This window comes from Mustela nigripes, chromosome X, assembly GCF_022355385.1.
Source record: "Mustela nigripes isolate SB6536 chromosome X, MUSNIG.SB6536, whole genome shotgun sequence".
NCBI lineage: Eukaryota > Metazoa > Chordata > Mammalia > Carnivora > Mustelidae > Mustela > Mustela nigripes.
The window spans coordinates 88,242,252-88,268,210 of NC_081575.1; the positions used below are offsets into that span (position 1 = coordinate 88,242,252).

Below are 25,959 nucleotides of genomic sequence, written 5' to 3' on the forward strand. Positions count from 1 at the left end.
AGCCACCCAGGCATTCCCCTTTTAGGTGTATTTTTAATAGGAGTTGAAACAGAACAATTTAGTTAATTCAGAACTGAAGAAAAAATTCTTATCAGTGAAGAGTTCTTTAATCAGAATTCTAATTTGTGGAAGTTTTAGTGAATGTCAATCCTCACCTGATTGACTTGTAGCCTCGGACCAAGGTTTGTATATATTTCTTTAAGAAGATCTATAGCTCTGCTGGCAATATCGTCATTACTTTGAATCACAACCTAGGTTCAAAAGATTCAAATATAAACAACGTTCATGAAATATTTTAGCTGGACACTTCAACTCAACCCACACCCTTGGTTATTTTCAATGCATTACTTGGTAATAATTTGAGGCTATATTTGACATTCAAGTAAATCAAGTAAAATTAAGTAAAAAAAAAGAACAAAACAAACCAGACCATAGAAAATAGTAAAATATAGAACTCAAGTCTTTGAATAAAGCAATTTAAAAATGGAAGGCACATACTACTAAGAACAAAATATGCTTTGACCAGTATTAACCCTGCAAATCGACACCTTGAAACCAAGTTGTAAGACACTGAAGGAGGAATTCAAATTACTTAAAAAGAAACAAAATATGCATGAAATACACTTTAGGACAAAGAGCTACACTACACGCCCCTCCAGTTCTATAGGTCTTTATCACTCATCTAATTATACTGGTAGTGTTCAAACTATGTGCAGAACTCTAGGGGGTTGAGGAAATGTTTTAAGGCTGAATCCTCTGTAGGCCTAGGAAGAGGGAAGGCTGTGAAGCACAGGGGTAATGAGCAGAAAAAACAAAAACCCAAAGAAAAAAAACAACAGGCTCTCTCTCCTCCAACTACTTTTACATTCTGGAGTACTTAATGAAAAAGTCTGAATAACTGAATGACACAGTAAATGGTCCATGGTCAGCAGAAAAATATATTCAAAAAATATGAACTGCTGTGAACAGGCCAGACTTTTGAAGACAGAAATAATACATTGATACTATATTGCCACAACATGGACAGGCCCGGAGGGGACTATGCTAAGCGAAATAAATTTAGGGAAAGACAAATACTATATGATTTCATTTATTTTTATGTGGTTATCTAAAAACCAAACAAATTAAAAAACTGATCTCATAGGTACAGAGAACAGACTGGTGGTTACCAGAGACAGGGATGGACAAAATGGGTGAGGGTGATTAAAAGACACAAACTTCTGTTTATAAAATAAGTACCAAGGATGTAAAGTACACCATCGTGACTATAGTTAATAAAACTATACTACATTCTTAGAAGCTGCCATTGGTTAATCTTCAAAGTTTTCATCACAAGAAAAAAGAAATTTGTAATGGCCTGTGGTGATGGATGGGGTGATCATTTCACACAGATACAAATAACAATCAGTATGTTTTGCACGTGAAACTAATATAATGTGTCAATTTTATCTCAATTAAAAAAACATATATATTGAGACTAAAAAGGTGAAAAAATAAACATCGTATTTCGCTCCCTCAGGTGTTTAAAAACATCCCAAGTTGAAACATTGCCAATGAAATATATATTTGTAGTTCATTCTAAATAGTCTTCTCCTCTGTTCTGTTTTAGCACTGCATGTGTAACAACATTAATACCGAAGGAGAATGGATCTACACTAAATGAATGAAGAAAAGAACAGTAACTTCCATGGAGAGGCATGAAAAATGTGTACGGTCAGTGTATTTCTAAACACACCCAGAAGGACATATTCTAAGCAAAGACAAAAGGATCATCAGTGACAGAGGGGGAAGGGAAGGGAGAGAAGAAAAACAAACCCAATGACGAATGACCCAATAAAAGATGAACTATCACTACCTTCTGGGACAAGCATCAGAGCAGCATACACACATAATTTAGATGCAAAATTGTCCCCCCTTTCGCTATTTGAAAAATTTCATCAGAAAGAATGTTTATCAAGTTCCTACTTTTCACTTACCCTCCAAAGATAGTCTAATCCTATTAACTCCAAATCATCCATCATATATGCTCTCCTTTTGGCTACTAGTTTTCCTTCTCGACAATTCACAGCTTTGAAGAATCGCTCAAAACATTTCATTCCATTCTCAGTTAATAGGGATGGATCAAGCTGAAGCACATTACTTTCAAAGAAGTCTTTATTTATATCAGGATCCAAGTCTGGTTCATCCCCCATCAACTTGGAATACCACTTAAAGCAGGCTTCACGATCACAAAGGTAAACTGCATTCTCTGCTAAGCATTTCCATATTTGTTTTGCCTGAGGAGCACATAGCCATAGTTGGCCATCCTTCAATAAAAATCTTGGAAAAACATAAAAAATGAGCAATTAGATCTACCTAATTTTTATGGTGAAAGGTAATCTATCAATATATGTAATAATAATCCATCTATCACAATTGTATTTAACTACAGTTAAAAAGATGTCAGTGCTTATTAATATCTTACCAAACTTAATTTTTATGTTGTAGTAAAAACTAAAAGTAGTAATAAAAATTAAAAAATCAACTAGGTACTAATTTATTCATTTAACAAAGCATATATTGGACGCCTACAATGTGACAGGAACTGGGCCTAAACTGAATAAAAGATTTGTTTACTGAACTTTAAACAGTTTGATCTTTGAAACCAGCTACTGTAAAACTAATGTTTAATGGGTTGAGTTTTACCATTCTGCTTCTAAGGCATCACTGGAAAATGAGGTAGTTTCCAAGTTACTTTCACACATAAACATTTCATTAACTAATTTAAGTCAAAATTCTTTAAGTTTAATGCTTTCTGATGGTCAAATACGCATCACTCAGTACCTGGACACTTTAAACAGAATAATTTCTGTATGACTTAAACTTTTTCTGTTCATATGTAGCAGGATGCTTATCAATTATTCAGTGATGCTCTTTTTAGTTTTGTGAATATTGGTTATTAAGACAATGAAGGCGAATTTCATTATAGCTATCTCTTCTGTTAACTCTATTTCTTTCAGCATTCCTCCACCTACCTATCTGCGAATGACAGGAAAAGAGAACACCTCACTTTATTCAAAATTAGCACAGAATTTCTAGCTAACATAATGATGGCTCCACACCCAGTTATGGAGTAAGGTGCATGTATTTCATGTCAATGGGTTCCCTCATTACTTCCAAGCATTGTGGGATCTCAATCCTAGGGTTTTTGATATTTTAAGAGAACTGTGGAGCTATGAGAGGCTTTCTAGCACCTAGTCCCATCTAACCCTGCTACCTCTCATTTACAGATACAATATGAAATTCCTCTGTGGTGACATACATTGTTTTTCGAAGTCTATTGTTGTTTTTTAATAAAACATTCTTCAAGCAAAAACTCCACTTGGAAGTCCAATGTATAAAATACAAGTGGGGCTGTCCCAGTTGTTGGGAGGAGGGGGAAAGAAAGAAGAAATGAGAAATCAAATCTCCACTGCTTGTTTAGAAATCTCAAAGGAAGTTCCTTAGAAGCCTTAAGGCTCCAAAATAGATTTGCAAAAATCACTGTCTACTATAAAAAGGACAGACCTTGAGTCAGATCTAGTGGTGTCCATATTGGCTGCGAAATTTCAAAGAAGCTGGTTTAAGCCATGCTGATCTCCACTTTTTTTTGAAGAGTTTATTTATTTATTTGACAGACAGAGTCACAAGTAGGCAGAGAGGCAGGCAGACAGTGAGAGGGAAGCAGGGTTCCCGCTGAGCAGAGAGCCCTGATGTGGGGCTCAATCCCAGGACCCTGAGATCATTACCTGAGACGAAGGCAGAGGCTTTAACCCCAAGCCACCCAGGCACTACCTCCAGTTGCTTTTTAATCAAATGGGGAGAATACCTGCCTTCTGCATGGCTATGAGGATTAAATATAAACCATTTAATACAGGACAAGTAAAGCAGTAAGTCAGGTGTTTTCCCCTTGAGTGTGTTGCTATAGGTCATGTAAACAGGTGTAACAGACCATGGAGTAAAACAGATCCTGCGACAAACTTAAAAGATAGTAGGAATCATAACCATTTTTCTGTTCTATATAACCTAAGGGATACAACACATACCAATCAGTAACAGTGGCTCACTATGACAGTGATTTTTTTTATCTAGACAGGCAAGTCCTTCTATTTGGGTGGTTGAAAATCAAAACACACACAGAAAAATAATTTCATTTTCAACAAATGCCAAACTTCTTAAAATCTGGTGGTGGGAGTTTTTCTTAAAGTTAAAATCATGTAACTATTTACATAAATGTTTTCCAGTAGATAAACACATAGTTTAGTAATACACAAGTCCATAATTAACATAGCTCAGGAGAAAAAAATCCCCCAATATGTCAAAATAATAAATGCAATAGATTTCCCAAAGCACTGACAATCTGAGCATTTCCCCTAGCACACTTACGAACTGAATAAGCATTTCTGCAGTATGTGGTTTTTAAATTTACATGAAACTGCTCGTCAAAAATTCTTAACAATTTCAAATCTGTAAGTGTATAAGCATTAAAGGCTAATTATCACTGAGGAAATTCAAATTTAGCCTTGGACTACATTTAGCTATGGCTCAAGGGGATAAACCTCTTTGCCTCATCATCAGCAGAACAATGTTATTGACACATTCGGACCACCTCTGTCAGCCACTGCAAGGATAAACAAGGCAGCAGTGGACAAAAACCATTCTTTAAGTGTTGAGCCAGCAGCCCCCTGTCTCCATTTCCTTATCGACTAGGATACCATTAAGGTGATTATGGCTCTCCAGCTGGCTGTATCAAAATATGGGAATTTATTCTTCAAAAATACACTTATTTTTAGCAAAAACAAATATGAAGAAAGAAGTCTATCCAAAAATCTTAAAATGTGCTCTCTTCAAATACTGCAAAGAAGAAAAAACTCAGCCAATAATTTAATAAAAAGTATTTAATCATAACCAGTTAGGGAAATGTCCTTTGAATTTTAGGTAATCATTTCCATGTGGGAATATAAGGTGGCAGGCAAAAAGTTCCCCTAACATGACCTAACTATACAGCACATTAACTAAGCACTCTTGATCTGTCATAAAGAGAACAACACTGATGATTTAAAACAAACCTAAGGAAGTTAAGCCGCTCTTGGACTTCTTGAACATGACTGTATCTACTTCCCAGCCTCACAGTTTGGGGGTCATAGTCTTCATGATCTGCAAATTAAGAAAAATCATGCATTATACACATGGATCTACAACACTGATGACTTTAACCAAAGGATATTAAGTCAGTCAAAAAGTCATTAATTCTTTATTATTTACTAATTATTTATTCACTAAGTTTGCTTAGTTTACTAATTATTTATTCTCTACCTATCTCTTATTTTCCCTACAAAAAAACAATTTTTCTCCTACTTAACCAAAAGAAAGCGATCTATTAAATGTGCCACCAAGAACAATTCTTCAGGGACACCTGGATGGCTCAGTTGGTTGAGTGTCTGCCTTCTGCTTACAGTGATCCTAGGGTCCACAATGGGCTCCTTGTTCAATGGGGAGTCTGCTTCTCCCTCTACCTACCTGCCACTACCCCTGCTTGTGCTCTCCCTCCCTTTCTCTCTGTGTCAAATAAAAAAAATCTTTAAAAGAAACTATTAGTAAGAAATGAGATGAGAGTAAATTAAATTCAAGTGTCTATGGCTAAGGCTAACAAACTGGTTCCTCTCAGAATGCAAATGTTTAGAGTCTATTTTATAACCCATTATGGGGAAAAAGTTCACATCTGAAAAAGCATCTATCTTGAGACAGGATTCAAATACCCTAAAATTCACACATTTAAAATGTACAATTCAATGGTCTTTAGTATAGGCAAGGCCATGTAAACATTTTTGTCAACTTTTTTGGTCATCCTTATGTGTGAAATAGGATCTCAACGTAGTTTTGATTTCCATTAACTTAGTAACTAATGATATTGAGCGTCTTCTTGTGTGCCTTAGCCATTTGTTATCTCAAGAGAAATGTTTATACAGATCCTCTGTCCATTTCCTAACTGGGCTGTCTTTTGAGTTGAAAGAGTTCTTATATATTCTGGATTTAAGTCCTTTGTATCAGATATGATTTACAGTTATTTTGTCCTGTTCTTTTGTCATTTAACTTTCTTGGTTGTACCATTTGCAAGTAGTTAAGTCCAAGATCTTACTTTTCAACCTTCTTAGAATGTTATTTTCCCCTAAACCAAAACCACAAAAATTTATTTCTATTTTTTTCCTAGCAGTTTCATACTTTTAGGTCTATGATATGTTTTTTAAGCTTTGTGGATGTAAGACGCAGGGGATCAAACTATTCTTTTAGATGTACATACATATATTTTTCAGCAACACTTACCAAAAAGACTTCTTTCCACTGAACATTCTGGACACCCTTTTAAGAAATCAAGCATAAATTTAAGGGCGCCCGGGTGGCTCAGTGGGTTAAGCCTCTACCTGAGGCTCAGGTCATGATCTCAGGGTCCTGGGGCCCCACACTGGGCTCTCTACTCAGCAGGGAGCCTGTTTCCCCCTTCCCCTCTGTCTGCTTGTGATTTCTCTGTCAAATATATAAATAAAACCTTAAAAAATATTTAGGAGTGCCTGGGTGGCTCAGTCATTAAGCATTTGCCTTCAGCTCAGGTAATGATCCCAAGCATCCTGGGATGAAGTGCCATATCGAGCTCCCTTGCTTCTCCTTCTTTAGCTCCCCTGTGCTTGTTGTATTCCCTCCTGCTCTCTGTCTTAAATAAAATCTTAAAAAAAAAAAAAAAAAAAGTCAAGCATAAATTTAACTATTTATTATTTCTAGATTATCAATTATAGTTCACTGATGCATATATCTATTCTTATGTCAGTACCACACTGTCTTGATTATGGTTATTTTGCATTAAGTTTTGAAATCAGGAAGTATTACAGGCCAGCCAATTTTGGTTTTTACCATCAAGACTGTTTTGGCTATTAGGGTCCTAGGGTCCCTTGCATTTCCATAATTTTTAGGATCAGCTTGTCAATTTCTGTAAAGAGAGAGAAGTTTGGATTTTTATAGGGATTGCATTGAATCTGTAGATCAACTTGCAAAGTACTATGACCTTAACAATATTAAGAGTTCCATTCAGTGGATATGGAATGTCTTTCCCTTTATTTAAATCTTTAACTTTTGGGACGCCTGGGTGGCTCAGTGGGTTAAGCAGCTGCCTTCGGCTCAGGTCATGATCCCAGCGTCCTGGGATCGAGTCCCACATCGGGCTCCTTGCTCCGCAAGGAGCCTGCTTCTCCCTCTGACTCTGCCTTCCACTCAGTCTGCCTGTGCTCGCTTTTGCTCGCACTCTCTCTCTGACAAATAAATAAATAAAATCTTTAAAAGAAAAAAACAAAAAAAACTTTAAATCTTTAACTTCTTTCAACAATATTGTCCTGTAGTTTAAAATGTACATACAAGTTTTGGGGGTGCCCGGCTGGCTTAGTCAGTGGGGCCTGAGACTCCTGATCTCAGGGTTTTGTGTTTGAGGCTTGCACTGGGTGTAGAGAGTACTCAAAAAAATAAGATCTTTAAAAAAGCAAAAAGAAGTGTATGTTTGATACTCCTTTTGTTCAATTCATTCCTAATTATTTCGTTCTTTGTAAGTCTACTGTAAATAAAATTATAAAATTTTTAAGGCTGCACACTGCTGAGCATACAGAAATACAACTGACATTGTAATCTTAATTCCTGCATTCTAGATCAACTCATTTATTAGGTTTAATAGATTTTAGGGACTTCTATATACAGATGTTGTTTTCTGTGGTAATAGTTTTGCTTCTTTTCCAGTGAGGATTTATTTTTCTTTTCTAGTTGCTCAGGCTAGTACCTGCAACAGAAGATTAAATTAGAAGTGACTAGGATGGACATCCTGGTCTTATACCTGTTCCAAAGGGGAAAGCAGCCACTTTCACCAGTAAGTATGAGGCTATCAACTGTGAGATCTTTGAGATGCCCTTTATCAGGTTGATAAAATTACATTCTATTCCTAGTTTGTTGAATGATTTTAAAATGAAGGGTGTTATATTTTGTCAAATACCTTTCACCTACTGAGATCACATAGTTTTGTTCCTTTACTGGATTAATACGCTGCATCACAATGGACTTTTAGGTGTCAAATCAACTTTGTGTTCCAAAGATACATTCCAATTAGTAACAATACATAATCCTTTTTTCTAAGATTTTAAGAAATCTCCACACCCAATGTGGGGGGTTGAACTCACAACCCCAAGATCAAGAGTTGCATGCTCTTTTGAATGAGCCAGCCAGGTACCCCATAATACTTTCTATGTTGCCCAATTTGGTTTATTTTTGATGATTCTGAATCTATACTCATAAGGGATATTGGTCTACAGTTTTCTTCTGATGTCGTTGTATTATTTTACTATCAGGGTAGTTAACTAACAACTTCATAGAAGGAGTGTTCCTTAATTTTTTTTAAAGAGTTTCTGAAAGACTGGTGATAATTCTTTAAATGTTCAGCAAAATTCACTAATGAAACCATTTGGTCCTGGAACAACTTTGTGGTAAGATTCCTGGTTACTAATTCAATCTTTTTACTTGACATAAGTCTATACAACTTTTTTATTGCTTCTTCAATTTCCGTAATTTGGTATTCTCATACTTTTTCGTAAGACCAGTAGTGATGCCCTCTCACTTCTGATTTTCATAATTGAGTCATTTTCTTAGCCTAGCTAAAGGTTTGTCAATTTTGCTGATCTTAAAAAGAAAAACATTTAGTTTGAAATTCTTTTTCCTCCCTTAACTTACTTGATTACACTTCCAACATTATTTCCTTCCTCCCTACTTTGCATTTAGTCTGCTCTTTTCTAGTTTCTGAAGGTTACTGATCTGCTTTCTTCTTCACAATAAACATCTGGAGGTATAAATTTCCCTCTGAGCACTGACTTAGCAACTCTCATAAGTTTTGGTATTTTGTTTTCACTCATCTCAGTTTACTCTCATTTCACAGCTGTCATTTCTTCTTTGACCCACTGGTTAGCCAGGAGCATATACCTAACATATACTTGTGAAATCCCCAAATTTCCCTTTTCATTTATAATTTAATTCAATTATGGATAAAACCCCTACCTTATAGGATTTCAGTATTTTAGGTTAATGAGGTCTGCTGATGGCCTAGAATATGTTCTGTTCTGTAGAATATTCTATTTACACTTAAGAATGTACACTCTGCTGTTACTGGTTGGAGTATTCTAAAGAAACCTGTTAGGTATGCACTATGGGTTTATAGTGTTCAAAACCTCTATAGGGATACCTTGGAGATATCCCTATCTCCTTGGGGGAGATACCTTGGAGATATTCCAAGTTTGGGTCCAGGACCCTAAAACAAATCAAGTATTGCAATGAAGTGAGTCAAATGAAGCCTTTGGCTTTATAGTGCACATGAAACTTAGACTTACATTGTTATCATATCCTACTAAGCAAGAAATAGCATTATGTCTTTAAAAACAATGTAATACCTTAATTCAAAAATACTTTATTGTTAAAGAATGCTAATCAGGGCACCTGGGTGGCAGTTAAGCTTCAGCCTGCAGCTCAGGCCCTTGGACTGAATCCCTTATCAGGCTCCCCCCTCAGTGGGGAGTCTGCTTCTTCCTCTTTCCCTCTCTCCCCAGCTTGTGATCTCTCTCTCTCAAATAAGTAAGATCTTTCAAAAAAAAATGCCAATCATCTAAGCGTTGGTCAAGTCATAATCATCAATCATACATCACCTTAACAAGTACAAAGGAAGAATTTGAAATACTGTGAGAATTACCAAGATGTAACAGAGATGTGTAATGGAAAAATAGCACTGATAAAATTGCTTGATGCAGACTTGTCACAAACTTTCAATTTGTAAAATATGCAATTATCTTCAGCGAGCAATAAAACAAGGTATGCCTATAGTTCTTTTATTTCTCCCCTGGAGTTTTGAATTACTATCTCATGTCACTTACTGTCAGCCTAATTATGTTCTTCAGCATGTCTTGCATGGCAAATCTGCTTGCAATAAATTCTCAGTATTTATCTGGGAAGGTCTTTATTTTGCCTTCATTTTTTTTTTTTTAAATGAATTTATTTATTTGACAGAGATCACAGGTAGGCAGAGGCAGCCAGAGAGGAAGGGAAGCAGGCTTCCTGCTGAGCAGAGAGCCTGCCACGGGGCTCAATCCCAGGACCCTGGGATCATGACCTGAGCCGAAGGCAGAGGCTTTAATCCACTGAGCCACCCAGGCGCCCTTGCCATCATTTTTTAAAAATAGTTTTGCTGAATATAAGATTCTTAGCTGTTAGGTCCCTCCACTGCCCAAGCACTTTGTGTACATTATCTTAATGCCTTCTGATCTCTGAAGTTCTAAAACACAATAGTTAATTTTACTCCTGATTCCTTGTGAAGTCTTTTTTTTTTAAATATCCTTCAAAATTGTAAGAACAACTATGATGTGCCTGCATCTAGGTCTCTCTAACTTTAACTTACTTGGAGTTCTTTAAGCTTCTTGTATAGGTTAATGTCTCTCAATGAAATCTAGAAGTCTTCAGTGATTATGTCTTTTTCTGCTCCCTTCTCTCCCCCACATATCCTTCCAGTACTCCTATTACATGTAAGTTGGTAATCTTAATGGTGTCCTCTATTTCCCTAAGATTCTCTTCATTTTTCTTCATCCTTTCTTCACTGTTCTTCAGGTTACATAATTTCTACTGATCAATCTTCACAGACTGATTCTTCCACCAGCTCAAATCTACTGTTCAGCCCCTGTGGCAAATTTTTCATTTTAGGTACTGCATTTTTCAACTTGAGAATTTCCATTTGATTCTCTTTTTTAGAAAAAAACTCTATCTTGTTATTGCCATTATCAACTTAAACTCACGACACTACCCTTTAGTTCTTCAGACAAAATTTCCAACAGGTCCTTAAGTGTAACTGTAAGTAACTGCTTTCAAGTTTTTAATCTACAAAGTCTACAATCTGGGCCCTTTCAGAGGAAGTTTCTGTGGTCTGTGTATGTATGGGTGAGACTTTTTATTTATTTATTTATTTATTTATTTATGGCTGAAATCTCGGTATTTAAATGTACTGTAGCAACCTGAATACTGCCACCACCCATTCACTCCCTGGGTTGGTGGTGTTTGTTAGGTTGTTTAGGGACTAGGCTGAACTAACTCAGTCAAGTCTATTTCACCCACAGTGTTTTTCTTCCTTGTTTTTACTCTTTCAGCCTTGCTACCTGTAGATTGTTACTGGTTCAGCATTAGCCCCTTACTGGTCAAAGGCTGTTATTAAGTCCCCTTGACTAGTTAGATTACCTGTTACCCACTGGGTAGGAGTGTGGCTTGGAGGCTACCATCATAGATCAAGTAGTTTTTGTCCCACATTCAGTCAAGGAGTAGTAGTACCAGAGATTTTTTTTTCTTCCTCATCACTCACAAGGGTAGTCTTGGCTATGAAACATAGTCTTTTTGACTACAAGGGATGTATTTTATTCCTTTTACTTTTAAATGGGATAAATTTTACTTTTAAGCCTGGCTTCTTAATAGTTGCCCTTGCATCATGTTGCTTGTAATTCATCCAGTGTTTGGTCAGAAACTGAATTTAAGTCCTTGAGCCAGTGAAGCTTACAACCTTTGTTGATGGATTGGTGTGTGGACTGAAGAATGTTTTCAACTTGTCCATGTCTTGCTCTGATTGCTTCTGAGTGGGAGCAATCTAATGCATGTACAGAACATTTGTGACCCCTAGGGTTGACTATGTTCCCAGGAGGGCTCATCTTGGCTCTCTTTATCTAGATACTCTGTTCAACTTTTGGTTGCTCTGCTGTTTTGTGGGTTAATATGAGTACAGAGAACTACAAGCTACCTCTTAATTGCTCTTCACCAAAATTTCCACTGCTTTTAATAATACTCTTAGGAGGGGCACCTGGGTGGCTCAGTGGGTTAAAGACTCTGCCTTTGGCTCAGGTCATGATCCCAGAGTCCTGGGATGGAGCCCCATATTGGGCTCTCTGCTCAGCAGGGAGCCTGCTTCCCTTCCCCCTCTCTCTCTGCCTACCTCTCTGCCTGCTTGTGATCTCTGTCAAATAAATAAATAAAATCTTAAAAAAAAAAAAATCCTTAGGAATAGTATGCTCTGGTCCAAATAAGGTCAATCCCTTCAAGCCTAACTGCTGGGCTCTTTGTCCTCTCAGCCTGTCTCTCTCCCTCTGGGCAGAACTTCTATGCCACTGCACAGGACCTGGTAATAACATAGTAAGTAGCTTCTCCCAGCGTGATACCTCTGCCTCTATGAGTGGTACTAGTGTGTGGGAAACAGTAATAGCCCCCGATTTCCTCAGTTTGTTCCTCTAGGCACAGAATTTCCATCTTATGACATAGCTAGCTGCAAAGGAAGTAACTGGAGCTTCAGTATTCTCAGCCTACCATGCCTGAAGTAAAGCTTCAGTCCCATGAGCATACACTTCAGGATAACGGAGTCTCTGTTTTACCATGACTGCCTTAGAAGAGAACTTCTGCAAAACGTAACTGGGCAAGATAAGAAATGCCATATAGTGTAACCACAGCCCTAGACTGGCAGTTGTGGGAAGGAAGGAAGTAAAAGTTGTGGCTCCACTGCTACAAATTCCTGCTGCTCTTTCTCAAGAGATTTTCTTGAATAATTGTTTCCCTATTTTCTGTATCCTGTAGAATAGTTCCCAAGTACTTTTAATGATTATTTAAAATTTCAGTGAAATGGTTAAGGAAAAGGTCCACTGAGGGGAACCTGGGTGGCCCAGTCAGACAAGTGTCCAACTCGACTTCGGTTCAGGTCATGATCTCAAGGTTCTGAGACTGAGCCGCATGTTGGGTTGCAGCACACCCAGAGGACAGTCTGCTTGAGATTCTTGCTCTCTCTCCCACCACCCCCTTGGACCCTTCTCTCTAAAACAAAGAATCTTAAAAAAAAAAAAAAAGTCTTAGGGACGCCTGGGTGGCTCAGTTGGTTAAGCAGCTGCCTTCGGCTCAGGTCATGATCCCAGCGTCCTGGGATCGAGTCCCACATCGGGCTCCTTGCTCCGCAGGGAGCCTGCTTCTCCCTCTGCCTCTGCTTTCCACTCTGCCTTCCACTCTGTCTGCCTGTGCTCGCTCTCGCTCGCTCTCTCTCTCTGACAAATAAATAAATAAATCTTTAAAAAAAAAAAATAATAATGGCAGAGGAAAAAAAAAAGTCTTAAAAAAAGGTCTTAAAAAAAAATAAGGTCAACTGAGCATCTTACTCCCACCATTCAAAAAATGAAACCCCTCATCCCATTTTTTTTTTTCCCCAAATTATCATCACATGTTCTACATGTATTAGTTGGTACACTTCCCTTTCTTTCAGCATGGACTTAGGGGTCTGTATTTTATTCAATGGATTTAGTTATTTTTATTTATCTTGACCTAATTTTTGCCAGTGAGAGCCAACTCCTGTTTAGTTTTGACATGTCAACAAGATTCCTCACCCCCCCCTTTTTAAAAAAAGATCTGAGAGAGAGAATAAGCACACCATTGGCAGGGTGGGGGTGGGGGTGGCAAAGATAGAGAATGGCAAGCAGATTCCCTGCTGAGAGCAGAGCCTGACTTGGAGCTTTATCTCATGACCCTTGAGATAATGATCTGAGTCAAAATCAGGAGTCTGATAGTCATCCGACTAAGCCATCTAGGAACCCCTTAACAAAATTCCTTAAGCCCTTTCTAACTTTCTAAAATAAGCTGCTGGAGTACCATCTTATGTACTTTCCTTACCCAAGCCTTAGAAAATAACCATTACTCTAGAGAACTGTAAGCTATTTATAAAATGAATGCTCCTTTTTTTTTTTTTTTTATTCACAAAGAGCCCACACAAATTTAACTGTTTTTCATGACTGATATGTAGGAATGAGCCAAAGCTGAGAAAGTCTAGACCAGGATTTGACCCTAACACAGACAGCACTGCTGGTTAATGATGCTCAGGAAGAAATCTTATATGTGAAAAAATGTTCCTAAAAATGTCCAGTATTGGATCTAAGAGACTGGAAAGAGGTCACTGGAAGTGGTAGTCCTTAGAAAACAGAATGCAAACATATGATATATAATAAAAATGAGTCCTACAATTCTATTCAGAAACCAGGAAAAATGGTAAATAAAACTATCAATAAGCGTTCAAGTCAATAATACAATGACTACCCTACCAATAAGGCAAATGTGAGAGAAAATTAAAAGTGGTCTTCTACTTTGTTGTATGCACGAAGAAACTTTTCAAGGATCCCTGTATGCACTAGTATCTGAAAGCACCATTATTATGAACACATGAATAAATATTAGAGAGAATTTTAATAAATTCATTACTTTATCTAAGTAATATTAAAAGAGGAGGTAAATCAGCTGACCACACTACTGTAAAAACGTTTTATTCCAAAACTAAAGATGCTGGTGGAGATGAAATATGGGCAGGACATATATGTAATACTGACAGAATAGTTACCAGAAATTAAGAGTATCGGGAAATTATGGAAGCTTGATGTCAACCTGAAATGTCTCATACCTAATGAGATCTATGAACTACTTCTATTATACAGAGACAAAAGCTGTAATTCACTTTAGAATTTCAAGTTCAGAAACTGGTGGCTGATGTTACCACAGAAGTGACGTAATACTCTGGAAAGTTCATTATAACAGAAGGATTTTAATAGTTTTAAAAAGTACTCAAGCCCCTCTCTCCATATTTAAGGATCTAAGGAATAACTGTTTGGTATTAATCTGAAGAGTACTGTATGAAAGAAGGAAAAGTTAGCAAAGTTGGGAGAAAGAGAAGGTGTGTCAACGAATTCAGGGAATCGTCAGTAACAAAAATCCAAGAGCTTACTACTACTATGTGCCAGGCACTGTCCCAGCATACTTTAACTTGACCTAGTATGTTTGTAGTCATTTTCAGATCTAGACAATCTCACTTGTATGAAGAGCCGTACCTCTCACTTTCTGGAGCTACAGAAAATTTAAGGAGGGAAAACTAGGGCTACCTGGGTGGCTCAGATGTTAAGGAGGGAAACCTGAAGACTTCTTTAGACAATGAAATTGAGAGGAGGGAATGACTCATGGAGAATTGGACTAAAACAAAGCTTCTGACCCTAGTGAGGCTGAACTGCACATGCACCATCGACTCCTGAACACCCCAACAGCATAGTACTCAATTTCTGGCAATGAAAAGAACTGAAACATCACATACAAATAAAGTAAATAAAAATCAGCAATGCAGCGCATTATGATTTATATGGCCCCATTTTGGGGGGGAAGGCCTGCAATGGCATTTGTAAGGACTTTGTACCAGCAAGAGAGGAGACCATAACAAAGAATCTGCATTATGTTAAACTGAGCCCAGATGCTGGAACAACTTGGTGTATTACACAGAAACCTCTTATACTTCTCTTAGATTTTGGTTGCATTTGGTACAGAACATAAATTACATGATTATGTTCCTGTATTGCTCCAGTTGTCTTGTCATGCTGCTCAGAAGGAACTCAGGCCTGAAACAGTATAAGACCACTGCCTGGTGCTTAGCCACCTGATGCTTCGACAGCTTACCTAGCTCTACATTCTGGAGGACTCAGCTGGCCCAGAGGTGGTAAATGGAAGAACCAAGGAGTCAATACAATTAGGAGGCATATCTGAAGAGCTGCTTAATTTTTCCATTATGTTTATGTAAATTTTAGATGGGAATATATATAGAGAGATATCTATATATAGAGATAGATATTTACCCCTGTGTTAAACAAATCCTATGATTTATAAGCATCTCGGGATTTTATTCAAGAATGCCAAGGGTCTAATCTGCTTTCCAAATAATGAGTGTTAGAAATACTATTTTAAATATATAACTATTTGCTCCTCCAGATTCTTACCTACTATAAAATATTAAAATCAATAGTATATGTTCAGAAACCATTATGTTCAATTCTATTTCTAGCAGTGGTAGTAGAAAGTTTTTTCTATGGCTATGGCAACAAAGCTGGGCCTACAAGATGGAATCTGCACTGAAAACCCATCCTTACCCTAGGCACAGATAAACTCAACTGCCAGAGGGCAAAAATGAGTATCGAAACAGAACTCTACATATGGTAGGAACGTAAAAACTGGCTGCTGAAACCTCAGGAAACTCTACCCTAACATGTTTAAACAAATTCACACTTTGAAAACCAACATAAACCTATGGATTCTTGTAGTTTCACATCATTGTTCTTATGAATTTTCTAATTCACAGTCTGAAAGACTTATAATCCTAAATCCTTATTTCATAAAGGGACTACAACATAAACAAGAACAGACTTAGACAACACAAGTTTTCATGAAAAAATAAAGGTGATGGTAGTAAGGAAACAAAGGTTGAGAATAAATCCAGTACATTCCAAAGAAGGTAACAAGCAATGACACAGTATAGGTAGGCAGAACTCCCGAAGAAGAAAGAGAAATCAATTTAACTAGGAGAGCGGGGAAGGAAAGCACTAAAGAAAAAGCTGTGAAACGCTGGCTCGGAATTTATGGTGGGTAAAAATTCAGAGTAAAAATGGAACAGAAACTCACAAAGGAACACAGTTAATAAGACTCATTATCGTCCATCTTTCAAATACTTGGGGTGTCCATTTGTGAGGTAACTGATGAAAAAAATTACTGGGAAGTTTCTGTTATTTCCCTTATTTCATGTGAGCTTATAATACATACCTCTAGCATACAGCCTCATGCTTTCCATATAAGTTGCAAGGTTTTCTGCTACCAAAGTAACTAGGGCATGATTGTGCTGAAGTTGATTGATTAAGTCATGGCGGTAAAATACATGGGGACTTCGCTGAGTTTGACTGAAACGAGAAGAACTTAACAATATAATTAGGCAATTAAACTCCGTTGCATTCAAAAGAGCCTATACAATCTAAATTCTTAGCTACTACTTAAAAATGTTTAAATGGTTTTCCTCATGATAGAATTATACTTTTGGCCATTACTTTAATAACAATATCAAGTAATTTAAAAGAAAAAAATGCTTCAAAAATCAGACATTTATTCCATTATTATTTACATGGAAACTATACATTAATATTCTCCAATCTCAACATGGGCATCTACTTCAATGACTAACCTCTCTACTCCTATACCACAGAAATAATAGAGCACTTGTGTATGTTAACATGGTTATGTCCAGAATTATAAAACAGGAACATAACTCTCTTAGGGTACTAGCATCACAAACATTATGTCATAATAGTGAAGAATTTGATCAAAGAAAATGCTTTCTGTAAAATTTTATTTATTAGCCTTTCAAGGTACATTCTGGGACACTTGGTTTGTACATGTATTTGCCAACAGGTATCACCAGAAAGACATCTAGTTCCTTTCCAACATGTTCTGCTACCTTCACTGAAAGCAATTAACCTCTCAGAGCCATGACTATTCTAGTGGAGATGAAGCCACTGTACTGTGAAACAATATGTAAACTACTCTTTCTACAACAGAAAAATTAATTCATTTGAGAAAGGCAAAAAGGCATTACGTACAGTGGCCCCTCAATAAAAATATGTCTCTCAAATAAATGTTACTATTAGTAAGATACGTGTCTGGATTTTCTCTACTGTTTATCCCTACAGCTTTTCTAATTTCGTATTTTTTCAAGCCTTTGGAAAAAACCGAGACAAAGTTCAACCACTGAAACCAAAATATATATGGCCTTTTCTGTCTTAGGCATAATCACAATAATCTAGAGCTGCAAAGGATCTTTGTCAATCATCTAATTTTACACATAAGAAAATCACGTTTCTTTCAATTAGCAAATCTTTACAAGATACGACTATTTAGACACAATGGTCGTACCCAGGAATCCTGACCACACTATAAATATTCTTGGTACTAACACCTAGCGCTCTCTCACTCTCTCTCTCTGAACATTATTTTTAACTTTCCACGTTAACTATTCCAACTCTTAAAAAATACCAGGACAAATTATTCTACTAACCAGAATTTGGCATGTAAGATGATTAAAGACCAATATTTATAAATACACACACACACACACACACATATATGTATGTATGTATAAACACACACACACACATACATACCACTAACAGAAATTTAACTAAAATCAATCAAATATTTTAAACTATATCTTATCATCTTTCATGAGTAATACAGAATATTGCTGATTCTGGTATTTATCACTTAATTGTGGCTTACTTTCTCATCAATAAAATCAAGGATGTGAATATGTCATTTGTTCTAAATTAACCTTTCCCTTAGCCTATCAACTTCCCACTTTCTTTTGAAAAATATGCTTTTACCAAGTTACAGTGCTATTTTTTTCCCAATAAGATGTAAAAACAGAAATATTCAGACTTTCTGTTAAAAGCCTTACCTCAAATTTTGAGGGGCTTCACCGAACAAACTACAAATTTCTCTAATTTGTTTCAATGCAGGAATTACCCATTTGTCATTTGTACGAAGTTCTTCTATAAAGCGATCTATCCACTGGATCTTCTGTGTGTCACGGTCCTTAAACAAAAATAAAGTTTTAGATAGGCCATACACAGGAAAACTCCATCTCCAAAGATAAAATAGGGCTTCTTATAAATTATCACAAGCATGTAATAATGGCAGAAAAGAGCTTAGCAGTGTTAAAAAGCATGAATATATTTTTATTTCACATTTACTACCAAAATGACAAAAAGTGAAACAGCACTATCCAATGTTTCAAAGAATTTTATCATATAATAAAATTCAGCAGTAATACAAAACCCCAACTGTTATTCTACATGGGACTGTTTTAGCATAGTGAGGGATACCAAAAATTTCTATTTAACCAAGAAAATAATGGTATGGCAACTAAGCTAAAAAGAGTTTCACCGAAAATAAAAACTAAGGACATATGGACATATACACAAAAAGATGGACACATAAAAGTATTACAAACTCAAAATTATTTCAAATATGATCACTCCTCATACCTTATTTATTCCTTCCCCTAAATCAACAGTAATCAGAAATGCAGGTTTCTGCACCTAAGAAGTTTAAGTTTGGATTACTTTTTGTGTGTATGTCTCTGTTTAATGAAATAATTCAAACTGAAGGTTATTAGTATTTGATATACTATTTAATGAATTGTCACGAGCAAATGTTTTAAATGTTTTAAAAAAAATCAGAATCACACACACCTACTTGAGCTTACTAGCTCTCACCTAAATTTCAGTTCATCAGTGTAGCAAATAGTTTAAACAAATGGAAAATTATTTAATCAACAATTTTCATTTTACCATAAGTTAATAGTTAACATGATACAAGTTAGAATACAGGGAAGCTGTTGTGTGATTTGCTCACAGGCAAGGCTCAAAATGTTTTACCATTTAGAAAATTCTATTAATTTTTCTTAATTTCCCTGTGAGCAAAGAAAACTCAAATCTCTTACCTCTTAAGCCCCTCATCAGCTTTAGTATCTTATGATCTATTTGAAACTGGTAATTTTAGCACCACGCATTTGACAATGTTATTACCATATAATCTGGTTTTCTCTTTTTTAATACTGTCTTTCTCCCAAGTAGACTAAAATGCTTTTCAGATGATACACAAAATTTTGACATAGAGACCTAACATGAGGAAGACAGACTTACACGAAGGAAGTGAGTCAATTCTTGAAGATCATTTCAAAACTAACATCAAAAGATGTAGAACTATTCTAGATTTAAGCCATCCTGAGAATGAAGGTTCACCTTACCTGTGAGCAACTATAATCTAGTATTTTTATGTGGGCACTGAGAGCCAGGTCCATGATGTCTACAGGTACATCATCACTGTGGGCCAGATTCCATAGTAGGTTCAACACTTTGTGCGCCATCACACCATCTTTATCATCTTCTGCAAGGCGACGTATCAGCTCAAGTAGCTTTTCACGCTGCTTTTTACTTGCATTTGTCCAGCTGGCCTAGAAAAAAAATTTAAATGACATGGAAACAACAAATTTACCCATCAGTGATAAAATCAGGCATCATGGAATTAACTATATTCATGGGAAAAACACACCTGAGCACAGAATTATTCTAGTAATAACTGAGATAAGATAGGGCAGAATTAAACATGAGGACCAAAACAAACAAACAAACAAACAACCCCACACCCAACCAAACAATACCCTCTTTATAGTTAAATACTTAACATCAGGGTTTTTCAACCTTGGTACTAACATTTTAGGCTGGAGAAATTTTTGTTGTTGGGGCTGTCCCGTGCACAGTACGATGTTTAGCAGCATCCCTAGCCCCTACCCAGTAGAAGCTAGTAGCAACTCTTCCTCCCAGCTGTGACAACAAAAACTATATCCATTTCCTGCCAAATTATCTCTGATAGTGGGGGTGAAAGGTGCGGAATTGACTTGCTGAAAACCACTGCCTGAGATTCAGTCTGTTATTAGTGAATTTAAAATTATACTAAGGGGTGCCTAGGTGGCTCAGTCAGTTAAGCATCTGACTTCTACTCAGGTCATGATCCCAGGGTCATGGCATTCAGCCCCAATGTCCCTCTGCCCCTACCCCACCCTGCTCTTGTGATCTCTCTCAAATCAATAAAATCTTAAAAAAGAAAAGAAAAATTGTATTAAAAGATGGCAATGACAACCTGATATATACAAAGATTTTCATAATAAATTTTAAAAACTGATGAGAGAACACTGTGCATGAATCATATAAAAACAAGACAGTCTAACAAAGTCTGTTCTTAACCAATAAAAACAATTTCTAATATGCAGAAATGACATGGTGCTATTACATTTCAATTTAGAAGATACAACACTCATTTAAAATCTCCACAATGGGGAAAAAAACCCCTCTGAAAATGGTATTTTTACAAATGCCCAGTTTATTCAATGCGCCTGGGGTGAGGTGTGTCTGATGGCGGCATGCAATGGGTAAAGGCCAGGGATGTTTTGCTAAACAATATGAGAAAGGTAGGTATAAAGCTGCTAATGAGTTTTTATTAGAAAATAAAGTGAAATCAACCTAACAGCAAACAAAAGAAGGATGACTATGCTAATTACAGGATATTCTTTCAATGGGATTATTACACATTTACAATTTGATAAATAAGGGCTATCTTGGAAGACAACTTTAGCGCATACTTATAATTCCTCATAGACCCCTCAAAATTATGAAAAATATAAAAACGTCTAAGGATACATGAAAAAAACTGAAATATTAGATATACAATTAAGAAGATCTTAAGTGGGGCGCCTGGGTGGCTCAGTGGGTTAAAGCCTCTGCCTTTGGCTCAGGTCATGATCCCAGGGTCCTGAGATCGAGCCCCACATCGGGCGCTCGGCTCAGCGGGGAGCCTGCTTCCTCCTCTCTCTGCCTCTCTGCCTACTTGTCATCTCTGTCAAGTAAATAAATAAAATCTTTAAAAAAAAAAAAAAAAAAGATCTTAAGAAAGTTAACTGAAAAGTAACTAGGCATTACATGCCTCCTGAATTAAGAGCACATGACCACCTATGAAGTATTCTAGCAAAAGGGAAAAAAAACCCTCCACAAGCCTGTATTTTATACTATTGATATAAAACAACACAACAATCATTAATTATAGCTTCTTCAACAAATAGATTGCAGGGAGAATGAAAAAGAAAAAGGGGGAAACTAGATTCAAAGAGAGACGGATACAACCAATTACAAAGTATGGATCCTGATTCAAACAAATGTCAAAAATAATGATCTGAGAAAACTAAAGTTCAACACTATTTGACAGTACTACAGAACTATTAGATTTTTTTAGGTATGATAATGATAATATTTTTTCCTTCATGTACTCATCTCTGAGGGATATATACTAAAATAATTACACACAAAATCAACTAAGGAAAAAATTAGTTAAGAACACCTATTCATCCAAAGCCACCATATGGAGAGTGAAAAAGACCAACGACAGACTGGGAGAAATTCTTTGCAACACTTGAACTGATAAGGACTACCACTGAGAATGCCAAGAACTCCTACAAACCACTAAGAAAAAAACAAGCCAATAGGAAAAATTAGGAACAAAACTTCAGTAGGGTTTTCACAATAAAATAAAGAAAAAGCAACATATAAAAAGGTGTTCAACCTCATTAGTGATCAAGGATCTAAGAACCAATACCACAACGAGACACTTGACACCAAGCAGACTGTCACAAATCCAAAATTCTGACAAAAACAACTGCTGGCAAGGATGTGAAAACCCTGACGTGACTGTACAATGGTATAACTGCTTTAAGAACAAAGACTTACTTAAAACTAGACTATGCAAATACCTATATAAAAACTAATCAACATGTCTGAAATCATTTGGTTCCAGTCCATAAAGAACTGCAAAGTGATCTGGACTTCATGCTTCCTCTGAATCATCTTTAGGACAAAGTTTCAATATTTCAAAAAACAGTGCTTGTTACCAAATAACAAGTGCTCAGTAAACACCAGCTTAGCCAAGGGGAGGGAAAAAAAGAATGCAATCCATGTTTGTATTTAGACTGTTATTATATTTAAATTATCCTTAGAAGAGGAGGGTTCGGGGGCTGTAACAGCAATTGACCTCTTTCTTCTTTTCTATTTCTACCATGGCCATCTTGATCATGTACGTGCGAATTCGGAAGTCATTTCAAGATTAAAACTGAATGACAATTAATTTTAGAGTACCCATGATAACGGATTCTATTATTTCCTAAGCTGCCTTTGATAGATTTCAAACTGAATTTTTCCGTAAGGCAATTATTTACAATTTTAATATACTTAAGATTCATCTGAAAATGCTGCTTAAAATACAGACTCCCGGGCCTCATACCAAGTAATGCAGATTTACCTGGTCTGAGGTATAAGCCAGTAATTCACATTTTTTTCTTCTATTGGGAAATACCCATCAAGAAAGGTATAAATATATACCATTACTAAAGTACATAATGTAAACACCTGTGTAACAATTACCTAGATCAAAAAACAACATGGTAAGCAACATTTGAGAAGCTAGCTGGGGTCTTAATCTGAAGTTTATGTTAATGCAATCAAGGTATATGAATTATATGATTTTATTCCTTTCTTCAACTTTTATTAGACTCATCCATGTGGTTGAATTGCTCAAATCTGCTTCTTCTCACTGTTGTGAACTATTTCACTGTAGGAACATTCCACAATTTATCCATTCTCTTGCTTGCTATTACAAATAATTCTGCTGCAAATATTAAAGTGTTATCCTGGCACACATATGCATGAGTTCCTCTAGAGGATATATTGAAAAGTCAAATTGATGAGTCCAGAAAATTCTATACTTTTCAAGAAATACCAATCTATTTCCAAGATGGTTGTGGCAACTTATGTTCCCGAAGCAGTCAGTGTAACTGTTACTTTAAACAAGATACCTTTATCATCCAATGCCAGTTGTTAACACAACACACCTCTACCCTTGTGAACACTGCTATTGCCTTAAAGTCGTATGTTCTTAATCCACATATTTACCAATCATACGGTTTTTACAAACCTAATACTAGCAACCATAGAGAGACCACAACACAATATGGCCTTAAAATGATACCAATGCAGGTATTGCTATAGGGGCACTCTTGGGCTACCTTATAAATTACACTTCCATTTGCCTGTGTACATCAAGATATTGGTAATCCCATTATTGACACTTTATTTTTTATTGCAACCAATCGTCCTTCCCTGAAGTCCTACAGAGCACCTGAACCTATTAATAAAAATTCAAACTGCTAGGGAAAAGGAATCCAAACTCACAACCTGAGTTTAAAAAAGATTCCGTATTTATAAGGGCTATTATTATAAAAATGAACATTAAGTTCTCACTGGAGGGAGCCTGGATGCTCCGTCATTAGGTGGCTGCCTTCAGTTTGGGTCATGATCCCAGGGTTCTGTGATTGAGCCCCGTATGGAGCCTGCTTCTCTCTCTTTCACTGCCCCCTGCTTGTGTTCCCTCTCTCGCTGTGTCTGTCAAATAAATAAATAAAATCTTAAAAAAAAACAAAAACAAAAACAAAAAAACCAAAAATTTCTCATTAAAAAAAAACAAAAAACAAAAACGACGACCAATTCCTTCACACCAGGAATTGTTAAATAATTTCTATTGAAGTATTTATTGACTAAGAGCAACTCAAATATCTAATAAGTTAATTTTATTAAAACAAAGTGGCACAACTTTACTATGCTATTACCTTAAAGCAATCAAAAAGATGATCAAGTTGTTCAGGAGAAAAATCCCATGCTAACTTTGCCAGCAGATCATGTACGTTCTTCACAATGGCTTCATGCTTCCCTGCCTATTGAAAAACCAAAGAAAACATAGCACATTAGAATTTGAACAGCAGATAAAGTTGTGTATATTGACTGCTGACAGCTATTAAACTATTCCCACCAGCTTTATCTAAGGGTAGAACATAACAAAATTCATACATATAAAAAATGCTTTAGAACTGGCCTTTAAAACCTGACAAATTAATTTCTTGATATACATGGTTAATGTGTACTTGGGAATTCATGTGAGCCTTTATCTGAATTTACTGAATTTAAACGGGTCAATTTTAACATTACAATAAGGCACACCAATGGTACTGTTCCAAAACTGAAACCATAAGCGCTCAAAAGGAAAACTGAATGTTTCCTTGGTTTCTACAGACTCAAAAATGAAGCTGTGTAATCTAAAACTCAACAATACTTCCAAGTGATCCCAGTAAAAACCTGTCATTGAGGTAATCAAAGGAATCACCTAGTTTCTAGCTCTGAAACCAAAAACTTTACTTTTCTTTCAGAAAAGCTATAAATCCTTTGGATTATTACATGTCTACATAAATCAATCTAGTGATTTTAACTCTACTGACACTGAAGTTTGTTTTTCGAATTAAGTTTATGAAGAAACTAATAGAACACTGTGTGAATAAAATACTTCAGTCAAAAATTTGTAATGAATACTAAAAAACAAAACAAAATAAAAAAACCCCAAATTGCTAACCTGTACCAAACATACGCAACTGATGAATATTTAAAATATTATTAGCGGCTTCAGAGTGCCTAGTTGGCACAGTCGGTTAAGCATCCGACTCCTGGTTTCGACTCAGGTGGTGAGGTTGAGCCCTCTGTCGGGCTCTGCACTCAGCATGGGGTCTGCTTAAGACTCTCTTCTCTTTCCCTCTTGCTGTCCCTCCCCATGCTCTCTCTAAAATAACTACATAGATCTTTTTTCTTTCACAAATCTTTAAAAATATGTATTACTGGCTATTTTAAAAAGATTCTTGATAAGATTTCTATAAATCATGAGCATTTAAATGTACCAGAAGTCAAACCATGTAAGCGGTCATCCTGTTTCACAACTACTCTATTTAGTTTTTAGTATCTTTTTTGTAAAAAGCAAAGAGTCACATCTGAAACTTCTTACCTGTGCTGCCCAGATATTATCAAGATCTTGTAAAGTCAGAGCTTTTTCTTTAATGACAAAACGAAGAATCTTCTCTAGCTTTTCTACATACTGTGGTTGATGCAGACTATCTCGCAATACTATGGATAAGATATTGTTCTGCTGTATCCATTCCTAAACATAATTCAAAAACTTCTTTTAAAGAAGAAACAAACACAGGAGCTTTTAAAAAAAATGTATGAAATATTATTCACACTTTCATTAGTAGGAATTAAAAAAAAAACAGACTAATGTAATAGGTTTATGTGCTGTTTTAATTCAAACTATGAAAAAACCCAGTAATTTCACATAACAATTTTGCACATACAGAAATGTTTCCATGAATCAGAAATAGTGCAATTATTAAGAAGATTCTACTCCAGGGGTGCCTGGGTGGCTCAGTCATTAAGCATCTGCCTTTGGCTCAGGTTATGATCCCTGGGTCCTGGGATTGAGCCCCACATTGGGTTCCTTGCTCCATGGGAAGTCTGCTTCTCCCTCTCCCACTCTCCTTGCTAG

The 25,959-nt window shown here is 36.3% G+C and overlaps 1 protein-coding gene across 2 annotated transcripts in view; it reads right to left on the bottom strand.

Annotated features, from left to right (window-relative positions):
- Nucleotides 1-25,959, bottom strand: part of USP9X (ubiquitin specific peptidase 9 X-linked) — a 162,332-nt gene that overhangs the window by 54,805 nt on the left and 81,568 nt on the right. Inside the window, exons 10-17 of one of the 2 annotated variants that reach the window (XM_059385039.1) lie at nt 25,423-25,575; nt 24,206-24,310; nt 19,745-19,951; nt 18,392-18,528; nt 16,711-16,859; nt 5,088-5,175; nt 1,977-2,319; nt 156-251 (exon numbers count right to left, since the gene is read on the bottom strand). In XM_059385039.1, the coding sequence (XP_059241022.1) occupies nt 156-251; nt 1,977-2,319; nt 5,088-5,175; nt 16,711-16,859; nt 18,392-18,528; nt 19,745-19,951; nt 24,206-24,310; nt 25,423-25,575 (1,278 nt within the window). The remainder of the gene's footprint in view (nt 1-155; nt 252-1,976; nt 2,320-5,087; nt 5,176-16,710; nt 16,860-18,391; nt 18,529-19,744; nt 19,952-24,205; nt 24,311-25,422; nt 25,576-25,959) is intronic. The other variant, XM_059385040.1, reaches the window with a different exon arrangement.